This window comes from Nicotiana attenuata, unplaced genomic scaffold, assembly GCF_001879085.1.
Source record: "Nicotiana attenuata strain UT unplaced genomic scaffold, NIATTr2, whole genome shotgun sequence".
Taxonomy (NCBI): Eukaryota; Viridiplantae; Streptophyta; class Magnoliopsida; order Solanales; family Solanaceae; genus Nicotiana; species Nicotiana attenuata.
Window position 1 is genome coordinate 147224 of NW_017670358.1, and position 13322 is coordinate 160545.

Here is a 13322-nt window from a genome sequence, read left to right on the forward strand (position 1 = left end):
ATAAAGGTCACGGATTGCAAGATCGTCTCGAGTGAGAACCTCACGACCCTTCATAGGCTCCTGGTCATGGACCTTAAGATCACGAGGAAGAGGAGAAAGAGGGTGGCGTATGGCCAACCTAAAATCAAGTAGGGAGCCTTGACTAAAGACAAAGCGTAAGAGTTGGGGGTTAAGATGTTGACTATCGGCAATCAGTCCTTTTTTGTTTGCCCTGGAGATGGACGTACTGACGTGCCACATCCAAGGAGAGGTACCATGATGCATGTTATTTGAAGACAACATTGTAATGATTGACGAGACGCGAGGAGGTATTAATTTTATACACAACTGAGACTGATTGTCTAAGGTCTCTTTTCTGTCTCATAATTTTGTGGTCCTAGAATTTTATGGACCCAAATATGTAAGATATGGGTCCACAAATGTGTGAGATAAAAAGAGGCCTCACACAATTAAGGTCAGTTATGTGAGGCACGCCATAAAATCACTCTCTCGTCGCTATTAGGTGCAAAAAGACAGTTCGAGTGAGGGGACATTGATCTAAGTCAATGATAATTGCACTTAATTAGCTGAATTGGGGTTAAATTATTATATTAAAAACTTGTGATAGATATTAAAATTTCTAAAATTTTCAAATACCTATTACTGCATATTGGTAAAATAAAACTATAAACGTGGCTGGCTAGATACATGATAGATGGCAAGTATTTCCCATTCGGGTCTCCGGTTATCTTTAGTCCCTAGTAGGGGCGGATCTACGTTGTGTCTTAAGGGTGCTCGAGCACCCGTTACTCTTGATTTGGATGTTATACATACCCCTAGGTTACTTAGAAAAATGATATAAGATGAAAAGTGAACCATCAATGGAAAAGTCAAATGGCGCAGTTGGTCTGGGAAGTAGTAGAATGCTCGACCCTAGCGTTGGGGATCGAGACCTCTCAAAAGTTATTGTTTTCCAGCCTTTTGTTTTCCTTTTCATTTTTCTTTACGAGCTTTTCATTTAACTTTTTTTTCCCTATTTCTTTTAACTCTTTTTCACACTTCCAGGGCACCTCTTCCCAAAACAGAATTTTTTTTCCTTTGTCTTTTTCGAATTTTTTTTACTTTTCCAAAACAGACAATCACCCTTGTCTCCTACAACACAATTAAACTCCTCCTTTCTCTTCTTTTAGAGTTTTTTTCGAGTGAGCATCCGCGATACTAAATTCCTGGATTTGTCACTGGTCCATAGAGCTGAAGACCTAAGATGTGGACATCATATCCGGAATGACACGACATGCTCCGAATAAGGAAAATTACGGAGTTGACATAGTAAAAAACTTCAAGAATTCGGATAAATATTCACCTGACAATACTAGACTCCGATATATGCGAGATTCGTTTATGATTGCACCCGCCAGTTATGCCTTATATAAATGTAACAGGTAAGATTCGCGTTAAATGCAGATAATGTCAGTAACGGCTAGGCGGAAAATCAGGGAAATGGTTACGTAATGTAAGAGTATAACTAACCCTCATCCCTCATCTGTATAGGACCTGATTGAATATTGTATCTTACTATACCAAAAATTATTATTCTCATTCAGCTATAACAAGCCACTGATCTACGTTAAGAATCATCAATAAGAAACTTTTTCCCTTTTGTTTAATTGCTTTTGTCTATATTGTTCATCTCATATTAATAAAGATCAACTCAGGTGAACTCAATAAATTGTCTAAGGCCTTTTATACAAATTTTATTGTTTAAACTTTACAATCCAAATTTAGGTTAAACAACAACTTTATTCAAAATTTTCATTTTCTTCTTCCTCCTCCCCCTCCTCCTCCTATTTTTCTTCTTCCTTCTCCTCTTCTCGTTCGGCTATTGTTGATGCTGATTCTTCGCCTTCTTCTCCTTCCCTATTTTATTTTCTTTTTCTTCCTCTTCCTTTCTTCTTTTTTCTCTTCTTTCTAGTAGTTTGACAATGAGAGAAAAAGTGAAAAAATGATTGGAATTTGAAGAAGTGAGAATTATACATAAATCCGGAGAGGTGTTTGAAACATCTTTAGGGATGCTTGCAACATCTTCATGGATATTTTTGTTCTTTATTTTCTCTAGTTATTTGAAATGTGAGCGAAAAGGTAAAAAATTGGTGATATTTGATGAAGTGAGAATTCTGCAAACAACCCTAGAGATGTTTCGGGACATTGAAACATCTTCAGGATGTTTACATTTGAAACATCTTTCGAGATGTTTGAAACATCTCAAAGAATGTCTCAAATATCTCCTAGATGATCCAAACATTTTGAAAATATTAGAAATATGTTACACCCTGCATTTTTCATACGTTAAGCTATGTCGTGAGTTAGTCATCGTAAGCTCGGAGAGCTAGGCTATTCCTAAGTTTATAAGTGATTATGACTATCTTTAGTAAGTTTCGAAAGGGTTAAAGGTTAAATTAATCAAACCGAGTAAATTTTCGCAAATTTCCATCTTATGGAGTGACTTACGGACTGTGCATTGGAGGTACAGGCTGGTGTTATAATCCGTACTTTTAGGTAATACTAGGAGTGCTTAACATGATAAGAAGGTCCTCATATGAAGTATTTGAATCGTTTAATAGTCGTATGTTTAAGTGTTAAAATCAAGCAAGTTATAAAACAAAAGTCGACAAAAGTTATCGCAAGTTATGTTCATAAGTTTACTGAAATTTGGTCTGGTGTCACTAAGATACTCCTCCAAAATACTTGGAGTTATGGCATTATATCAACCAAGTTGAAGGTCTACGAGTCTAGTTTCTAACGCATTAAATTGTTCGCCGATACGACTTCGGAATAGGGAAATATCTGTGTCTTAGCCGGATTGCACAAGTAGTCCCATTGGGACACACATTAGCGGTGGAGATTATTTTTGATGCTATAAGGCGGGGAAGCCCTTTCCCCCACCTCATTTTTCATCCAAAACAAAACCTTAAGCTCCTTAAATTCTCCCAAAGCATCTCCCTATCATTCGAGCAAATCCCACCAAAGTTTTGAGGTAATTCTTCATTCAGGAAGATCGTAGTGCTCATATAAGCTTATTCTTTTCTTGTTGTAGTTGATTTTTGGATTCCTTCAAGCTGAAGTAAGCTCAATTTAGGGGCTTTTCTTGTTGTGTAAGATAATAATTTCCTTCTTCTATATGTATTTGAGCATACCTAATGTCACGACCCAAACCGATGGGCCGCGACGGGCATCCGGTATCTTACTCAACCGAGTACCAACATAACACATCTTTTCATGTCATACTATCATAGATAACTGAGCCGGAAGGCTTCCGTGAGATAAGTAGAATACAACATGTGATACCAACTTATACATAAGATATACGAGCCTATAAGACCAAAATAACCACTCGTATATTGAACATAGGCCGATAGGGCCATACAATCTTTTACGTACATGACATCTGTCTATAAGTCTCTAAGAACCCATAATTTTCATAAAGTTCGGGACAGAGTCCCATCATACCAAACAATACACGTCTAAATCATACTAACCAAACAAGCAACTCCGAAGCAAATGGAGCGCACCAACATCTTTCGCAGAGCTGGTAGCCTACTCTGAGGGCTCTCGACCTGTCTATCGGGACCTGCGGGCATGAAACACAGCTTCTTCAAGCAAAAGAGACATCAGTACGAATAATGTACCGAGTATGTAAGGCACATAAATAAGTACATAACAGACATGGAAGAAATATAGAGTAAATGACTCAACCTGTAAGCCTAGATAACTCTGTAATTCATGAAATAATTATAGTGTCATGCATATGCGTATGAATGTCATGTCGTGCATAGGTACATGTTTCATAACATCATCAGGCCTCTGAGGGCATCCCATCATATCATCTCGGCCATCTTATTTTGTCATTCAAGGTCGGATATTCATAATAAGAAAACTACAGCTTCCTTCTTCTTTTATTGCTAACTTTTGGACTTGTTACAACTGAATTTTGAAAAATTAAAAATAACAGCCAATGTTAACTTATTCAAAGAATTGAGCTAACTTCATGCTGAATGTCTCCATTGCTGGAACAAATATGCTTACTCTTCACAACTATCGGCATACCGTTAGAATTTTACTTCATTATTAGGTGTAAAGGAAGGCAAGAGTAGCTGGGAATTTGAAAACAAAGAGCAATATTCTTGAGAAACTGATATTCTCTATCAATTCAAAGTCAGATATTTATAGGAAGAAAAACATTCTTTCTGTTTTTGTTGTCATCTTGTGGACTTGTTTCGACTGATTCTGCAAAAAAGTTAGAAATGATTGTGCTAACTTTTTCCACTTATTAAGCTAAGCTTGTTCCAAATTGTGAGCTCCTGGTAAAAAAATTCACTATTGGAACTATTATTCGATCCAATAGTATATGCACATACATATTTTGGGTTGCTTCCCATTCAGTTGAGATTAGTTGTTTATTCCTCATATTTTCATAAGTTATGGTCTTGCCAGCCTAAGATATTACAAAACATTATTCAGTTGTCCTTCTCGGCCTAAGCAGTCATATATGTTGCACCGGGTGCCGGTCTCGCCTCCCTGGATTTGGGGCGTGACGAAACATCTCTTCAAGTGTTTCACACATCTAGAAAATGTTTGACATCTGTCCAAATTGTTTCCAGGAGGAGCAACGGGAGGAGGAGGAGGAGGAGGAGGAGGAAAAAGAGGGAGAAGGGGGAGGATGAGGGGACTTAGTGTAAATAAAAAACTTCGGAGCTTTATAATATATTTTATTAACTGTAATACAAAAAGAATCACTTCTACCTACAACAACAACAACCCAGTAAAATCACTTCTACCTATTAATTAAAATTTGAGTATCTTTTCCTATATTCAAAGACTCAAAGGAAGAATCGTATATTATTCTCACACATGTTCTACAAATGATGGATTTCCCAAATATCCTTCTCCTAAAGATTATTACAAAATCTACTTTACAATCACAGTAATTTTATCTTTCCTAAATTTGGATGTATTAACCAAGACCTTCAACCTCAGGATCGGAGGCTCCTGAGGCCAACACGAAATCACCCATTCAATTTGCAATGTCGTTTATGTGTGAGATTAGACACACTCAAGGGAGTAAATCCTCAGACACGCTCTGTAAGATAGAATAAGGGGCGGATGCAGGGGTTGAATCGTTCTGGATGATAAAAGCAAACTATACCAACGGACCAACTATGAGTTTGATGTTCTAACGCAAGAACGTAATGATTCGAAACCTTCAGGAAGAAAATCATTTCGACAAACTTACACCCTAATTCTGAAGAACTAGTCATTCTCTGCAATTTGCAATTTTAGGGGATTGAACTAACTCACTTGAAGTCAGTCATTTGCTTCTCCCTTTCATCTAGCCCCCCTTCCCAACCCTGTCAATCCCCTTCGCCCCTCCCCTAATTGATGCAAGGCAAAAGAAGTAAAGTATGGAAATGAAATACACTGCTTGTGTGTGTTTGTGTGTGGTTGGGGGGGCATTTCTGAGTGCGATCATTCAAAAGTTCATGATACTGAGCAGTACGTTCTTGCCTGAAAATAAACACGAGGAGAGCCAATGTTCCAATTAACCAAACTTGGCAACTTACGATTCAGAATAATATGTTTAGTCCAAGCCACAGCAGAAAGTTCCTCACATGGTGAGAAGCTCAATTCACGCCCAAAACAGCAAAGATGAACTTAAATACGAGTGTCATTTTATGCTACAAGCCTTCACCTTACATAATGGTTTATTTGTCTTATTGCCCCTCCTATTGATGATTGACATTTGACTTCATATTCCCAGCTTAGAACAGAGATACCATTTTATTCAACTTGAAACACCCAATGACTAGACAGAAAATAAACAAAAGGATCACAATTGTACGCCCATCAGCTCCAGTGCATGGTTCCAGGCCTTAGGCAACCATTCATCAGCATTCATCTCTGTGGAGAGTCAATTGTCCGAACATTTGCACCTGTAATTCCTTCCAGCCGATCTTTACTTATCTCCACAAAGTGACCCACCATTTCATGAAATTGTTTCAGGCCAGAAAGAGGAAGAATTATGGAAGATCGATCAGAACCTGCCACCTGCAAGTTACAGTGAGAACATGACATAAGAAACAGATAAGACCAAATTAGAGTGCTTTTAATTTATATGAAGGCTGCGAGAAAGCCAAACCTCAGATATTCTTAGGAAATGGCCCCGGTTGTTACTCCCAAGATCAAAGAAGAATCTCTTTTGGTCAACCCTGATTACTTTGGAGACCCCCAAGTTACTAACTTCATCAGCTGCTGGCAGATCAATGGACCGTTCTACACTCAAATCAGCTGTTGGGCCAGATTGAGAAGAGTGACTGGATATAAAACCAGCACCTACATCATCTGAAAGCCCAAGACGCTCTGAGGGTTCCGAAGTCTGCTGTGTTCGTGCATTTAACATTCAAACAAGAGAAAATGCAGCTATTATTTTGCGAGAGACCCTTAAAAAGGGATACAAAATGGAAATGAATGTAAAGTAACCTGATTGGTTGAAATAAATAGCCTTGCGGCTTCATTGATCTCTGCCAAAATATTCCTAAATGCTGCCCATCCCTCATCTTGGGCACTTCCTGCTGGAACAATAATCGTACTACGGTTCCTGCTAACAGATGCTTCAGAGACCTGCATGCATACTCTGTTAACAGATTAGAAGTAGAAAATCTAGGGCGGCAAAATAGTTCCCACGAGTGACTCTTAAAACCTTGTTATCAATCAAAGTACGATTGTTCTTCTAGACATAGATAAACAAAGACGGCAGTTGATAATGTCATGGCTAGCCCGAGAATCAATTGATAGTACTTATATTTCTACTTGTGTCTTGATTCAGTTTCTCTTATGTTTTTCTTAACTGTGTCCATTTAAACTTCTTTTTAAATTCATAATTCTAGGTATTTCAGTAGCTTTTGAACCCCTACACTACTCCTAAAACCCCAGAATACTGCAGATTAATTTCCAATTGAGTCTAATAGCCCGTTTGGCCAAGCTACAAAAATAAGCTTATTTTGAGAAGTGATTTTTTTCAAAAGTGCTTTTCTCAAAAGTACTTTTGGTGAGAAGCAGTTTGTGTTTGGCTAATTAGTTTGAAAAGCACTTCTGAGTAGCAATTAGTGTTTGGCCAAGCTTTAAAAAACTGCTTCTAAGTATATTTTTCTCAAAAGTGCTTTTCAAAAAAGTGCTTTTGGAGAGAAGCTACTTTTTTCTGCTTCTCCTCAAAAGCACATTTTTTCCTTCCAAAAGCTTGGCCAACACCTCAATTTTTGGCCAAAAGTGCTTTTGGCCAAAAAAAAAGCACTTTTGGCCAAAAAGAAGCTTGGCCAAACAGGCGATAAGAGAAGTACTGGAAATGGGAGTTTGTTCCAGAAGAGTTTCATCATTACTTATGTCACAATTGGTTTGAGATTCTTCTAGACATTTTCTTTTCCTTGAATCACTTTCCTGACATTTTGACAGTATAGCAGTCCTAGAACTTCTTCATGTTTCCTTAATTTCAGAAATTAGCCACTGTCTATAACGCCAAAATGAAAAACTTCTCAAAATATCACTGTGCTGTTTTCATTACCAAAGTAAACCTGTTACAAAATTCAGTAGAAAAATAGAAGGAAAAGAATCTAGCAAGGGTACAAATTTAGATATCACCGGATTGCTTAGACAATGGAGCTAGGGTATGGCTGCAGATAGAATCATTCACACAAATAGAAGAAGGTAGAGAAGGGTCATGCATTTGTAAGGAATGTTCTCTTGCCAAAGAAAGAAATATTTGGTGATTAAATATCGGAGAGAATTCAGGATATAGATTAAGTCACTTGTGTGGTGGAATGGGGAGAAAACGAGAGGGCTCCTGCTCGAGAGGGCTAAGAGAGGAGTACATTATTCTTGTTGATTGAAATAAACAGAGAAGAGAAGAGGCAGAAAATAGGGTAGTGGACAGGGGTCCACATTCAGGTTTAGATAAATTAGGGGGAAAGCCGAAGGCTAAGGACAAGATGATGGTTACCTCAAGGTCAGAGAAGGCAAAACAAGTCACATTGAAGTTGCAGGTTAATAAAGAGAATGCAGCAATTGGCAAACAAGTGGTTCAAAAGAAAACTTTGACCAGTGATTATCATAGTAAATTACGAGATTGTAGACACTAAGGGATAATATTACCATTAACCTATATTACTCGGACACGGGTTCGGGTACCCGATACGGGCGTGGATCTAGAGTTCGGATTTTTCATCACATAAATTTTAGGATTTGGGGTATATGGGCCCGAGTACAGATACAGGTGCTGGGATACGGCCAATAAAGATATATTATGACATAACAGTATATATTTCGATTAACTCATGTTATTGAACTGAACCTAACAAAATTTAATTCTATATAAACCCCTAATATCTTACTCATAAGATATCTCGCTTTATAGCAAAGCGTTTCTCATATATATATATATATATATATATATATATATATATATATATATATATAAACCCAATAATCGAACCAAATACTCAATTAATGTATACTTCTCAATCAAAGATGTAATCAAAGCACCCTAGGTAAATTGACCAAATCCATTGTGGATCTCACGGATTTTGAAGAGTCCGAGCAACTTAGCCGACAACAATCTTAGCAAGCAGAGATCACAATAAAACGCCTCTCAACTAGGATATAACCCACTTCAAAGTATCTCGCCAGATCTTTTACATTTTGTACGCAATATTAAAGGCAGCTCACTCAGTAGAATTTCACATTCAATCAAGCCACAGTGACATCACAACGCAGTACTCAAAGCTTCCAATCATACATAGAAGTATAACCATCTTGAAAATATTTGCCAACATATAGAGTGCAAATAGTTGAGAAAGACATATATAGCATCCACCAAAAGAGGAGTATCCAAGTAAAAGGCCTCTCAACTAGGATTTAACCAACTTCAAAGTATCGAGCCAGATCTTTTACATTTTGTACGAATATTAAAGGCAGTTGACTCAGTAGAATTTCACATTCAATCAAGCCACAGTGACGTCACAACACAGTACTCAAAGCTTCCAATCATACATAAAGTATAACCATCTTGAAAATGTTTGCCAACATATAGAGTGCTAATAGTTTAGAAAGAGACATATAGCATCCACCACAAGAGGAGTATCCAAATAAAAGGCATTGTTTAGTTAGAAAAATGGATCCGCTACTAAAAGTTACATAATTCAGGTTTGGATGACACAGATAGCTACTCAATTCCATTCTAATTTTGGAGACAAGGGTTTAATTGAAATTAAGTTGGGACTCATAAACAAGTAGATGTAACTAGGCAAAGGGAAAGAACTACTCTAGACGATAAAATTTGTGAATACTTTCCTGGCCAAACAGAAAACGCTTTTATGAACTCTTTGACTTGGTTCCTCATCTCCCCCAAACTCCACCTGTATAGGTGTCACACATACGTACACAGATACATGACAGTGATTTTCCAACAAATTATTGGACACACTACGACGAGGACAGGAAGGAGTCGAATACACAAATAAAGTTTCTTCCAATAAATAAATTGATTATCGGATTTGACAGGAGCATTCAGTTGAGTTAAAGAACTTCAATATTTAAGACTCCTTCAACATCTTATAGTTTTTACATTTCTGTAGATCCTCAGAATCCACATTTTTCTCTGATTTTGTATCAATAACTCTGGAACCTTCTTAGTGTTCCTCTATTACTATACGTGGCCTTTTAATAATCAAAAAGATTCATAAGCATGGTAAAAAGAGCTTTGATCTTATTTCTATGTAAGTGAGATTTGCAATACACATGTTATTTGTATACCATCAAATAAATAATTTTACTACCTTCTTTTTGAAAGGAGAAATTGAGGTTATACATAATTGAATCTCTGACCTCCTCTAAGATAAAATACAACTAAACCAATGGGCCAAAGCCCCTCGTAACTAAAAAGAAAAAAAGGAATCTTTTGTTCATATATATGCAGGTCGAGAGAGAGATATTGATCATTTTGGTTCATGTAACAGGAAAAGAAATGCAGTTTACTACCCAGCTCCGAGAAAGGGGTAGGCTTCTTCATATTAGATCATCAACATAGTGTCCGAGTCATTAACTGAAATCCAATTAATAGAAATTTCCTTTAAGGTTGGTGTAAATGCAATCCAAATAATAGCAATTCCTTCAAGGTTGGTGTAAAAGGAACAGATAAAAGGAACAGAGGAGTAACAAATTTTGAGTGCGATAGTTGTAATCCTGATAGCTAACAAAGAAACCAATTATCAAAGTTACCAAGCTAGCCAAGCCATGGTTGTGTAGGTCCTTTGGATTTCCTTACATGAGAAATCTACAGATGAACCCAAATTTATATATTGGTCACCATCACAGTGGCGGAACAAGAAATTTTAAGAAGGGGATTCAAAAAATTCAAACTTTGCGATGAAGCAATTTTTGAACTATCTCCCTTATGTAAAGAGGATTCAGAAGTTCATATATATAGGTGAAAAAAAATACTTTTAATCTATTTGTGCAGTATGATTTTTCGACGAAGGGGATTCAATTGAACCCCTTCCTTGGTTGTAGCTCCACAACTGCTCTCATATAGCTACTCATTTAACATATTTACTAAAAATCAAAATCTCAATAATGATTACGAATTAAGAGTAGACTTGAAGAAACAGCCATATCAAATGAAACGTGCCATGAAACTCGGATGCAAATACATTTTTTTATTAATATTAAAACAGGAAGAAAAAAAATAAAGACTAACAAGGTCAGGAAAGTAAAGTAACCTTGAGAAAGCGTCCTCGTCTATTCTCTCCTACATCAAAGTAAAACACCTGCAAGGTTTAAAAAAACCAAAAAACTACATTTATCGAGAGTTAAGGACAATAAAAATCTTAAAAAAACAGTTATAGAAAATAAAAAGGAAAATCAAGCCACATATGTATGTAATAGTAATAATAATGTGCCTTGGTATCAAGTTGGAGTTCTTTGCTAAAGACGTCCTGTTGATCATCATCTGAATTGACATAGTAATTGAAGAGATCGAGGAACCATGAGATGCCGTTGAATGGTACTATTATAGTAGACCTTGTTGCCGACGTTTTCTCCGATATTTTCAAGTAACGTCCGCGAGGATTCTCTTTCAGGTCGAAGTAGAAAAGCTTGTGTTCCACTTGTAACGTCTTGCAAAGCAACTCCACGTCGTTTCCTCCTCCGCCTCCGCCACCACCACCGGCGCCGGAATTTCCCTCCATCAACACTCAGACACTCTTCTTCAACTAAAAATTAAGAAATCAGTGAGAAATGAATGGCAAAATTGACATTATGGAGAAAAAATTGGAGGAGTGAGTGATAGTTGGGTGAATTAGGGTTTGGGATATTTCAGTGGGGAAGTAGTCGTTGACCAGTTCCACTTGCTAATCTGGAAATGAAAATGGCCTTCGTCACTTCTCTTTGCTTTTATTTTAAGTTTACTGTACATCTTATCATCGTATGGGTTTCTTTAAATCATAAAGACCGTTGGATGGGGGTGAGCTGAACCGTAACCGAAAATATATCCGGTAAACGTGTTTTCTGTTTTTTAACTGAGGTTCTGAGTTCTGACTGCTTTGTTGTGTAGGGATCGATTCGGTTGGCCTTTTCCACAATGTAATTTTTTAGTTGGGCTAAATTTCCAAAATTTTTGAAATTTGTAACCATTTTTATTTGGCCAAATAATTAATAAGTCTTATAATATTACAAAAGAAAAACCAACAAACCCAGTGTCATGGAAAAGGTAGTGTGTACGCTTCCTTACCCTTATCTTGTGCAGGTAGAGAGATTGTTTCTGATACACTGTCGTCTCAATCCAACAAAATAGCAGCATTAAAGCAATAGATATATAGTAATGATAGGAGTCATGGAAAAGCAACTACAACGGAAAAATAGTAACAAAACCAAAGCAAAAGCAACTTTTGACAGATAGACATCCAAGAATATGACAAAATAGGAGTAACACTAAAACTATTGATAAGAACAGGAAGGAAGCTCTGCTACCTACTAATCTTCTACCCTAATTCTTGACCTCCACATCTTCCTATCAAAATTCTCGTCTTCGGTAAGCTGAAGAAGCGCCATATCTTACCTAACCACCTCTCACCAATAGTTCTTTGGCCTTCCTCTACCTTTCCTCAGACCCACCATATTTAATCTCTCACACCTCCTCACTGGGCGATCAGTATATCTCCTCATCACATGCTTGAACCACCTAAGCTTCACTTCTCGCATCTTATCCTCGATAGGAGCCACCCCCTACTTTTTCCCGAACATCTATGTTCATGCCTTTATCTCTCCTAATATGCCCATGCATCCACCTCAGTATCCTCATTTCCGCTACTTTTATTTTCTGGACAAGAGATTTCTTGACTGGCCAATACTCTGCCACATACAATATAGTCGGTCTAACCACCACTCTGTAAAACTTACCTCTAATTGCAAGTGGAACATTCTTATCACACAAGACACTGAAAGTCAGTCTCTATTTTATCCACCGCTCCAATACGGTGTGTGGCATCCTTCTCAATCTCTCAGTTACTTTGGATTACTGACCCCAGGTACTTGAAACTTTCACTCTTAGAGATGACTTGTGAATCAAGCCTCACTTCCACGTCAGCTTCCTGAGTTATGTTAATGAATTTGCACTCCTTTTATTCGGTGTTAGTCCTGCTCAACTTGAAGCCTTTGGACTCTAGGGTCTATCTTCAAACCTCCACCCCCGCGTTGAATCCTCCTCGCATCTCGTCAATTAGCATTATGTCATCTGCAAATAATATGTATCATTGCACTTCTCCTTGAATGTGACGTGTCAATATATCCATCGCCTAGGCGAATAAGAATGGACTAAGAGTTGATCCCAAGTACTACCCCATCACGACTGGAAAGTGCCTTGAGTCCCCTCTTACTATCCTAACCCCGGTTTTTGAACCATTATACATATCCTTAATCACCCTTGTGTACGCCACAGGAACATATCTAGCATCCAAGCACCTCCATGTAACTTCCCTTGGGATTTTGTCGCATGTTTTTTCATATCAATGAACACCATATGCAAGTCCATCTTCCTCTCCCTATACTTCTCCACCAATCTCCTTATAAGATGAATAGATTCAGTGGTCGATTATCCTGGCATTAACTCGAACTGGTTCTCGGAGATAGACATACTCCTTCTCACCCTCATCTCCACCATCCTTTCCCAAATTTTCATAATGTAGCTTAACAACTTGATACCTCTATAGTTATTGTAATTTTGGATATCAATCTTATTGTTG

At 37.5% G+C, this 13322-nt stretch overlaps 1 protein-coding gene across 2 annotated transcripts; it reads right to left on the minus strand.

The window, feature by feature from the left end:
• Positions 1-5569: 5569 nt before the first annotated feature.
• LOC109238317 (transcription factor Pur-alpha 1) lies at positions 5570-11563 on the minus strand. 2 transcript variants are annotated; one of them, XM_019404751.1, is made up of 5 exons: positions 10983-11563; positions 10803-10850; positions 6514-6654; positions 6173-6409; positions 5570-6081 (listed from the first exon to the last, which is right to left on the minus strand). In XM_019404751.1, the coding sequence occupies exons 1-5, from the start codon at positions 11268-11270 to the stop codon at positions 5929-5931; spliced, it is 867 nt and encodes a 288-aa protein (XP_019260296.1). In that variant the 5' UTR covers positions 11271-11563; the 3' UTR covers positions 5570-5928. The 2 variants fall into 2 exon arrangements, with proteins under 2 accessions (XP_019260296.1, XP_019260295.1); XM_019404750.1 differs by having other exon boundaries at positions 6173-6412; positions 10983-11490.
• Positions 11564-13322: the final 1759 nt, after the last annotated feature.

Excerpts from the sequence above, each read along its gene's own strand:
- LOC109238317 (XM_019404750.1), bottom strand. The coding sequence starts at position 11,270 with ATGGAGGGAAATTCCGGCGCCGGTGGTGGTGGCGGAGGCGGAGGAGGA. Across the intron at positions 10,851-10,982 it reads AACTCCAACTTGATACCAAG|GTGTTTTACTTTGATGTAGG; the intron begins GCACATTATTAT and ends TAAACCTTGCAG. Across the intron at positions 6,413-6,513 it reads TATTTATTTCAACCAATCAG|CAGACTTCGGAACCCTCAGA; the intron begins GTTACTTTACAT and ends GCACGAACACAG.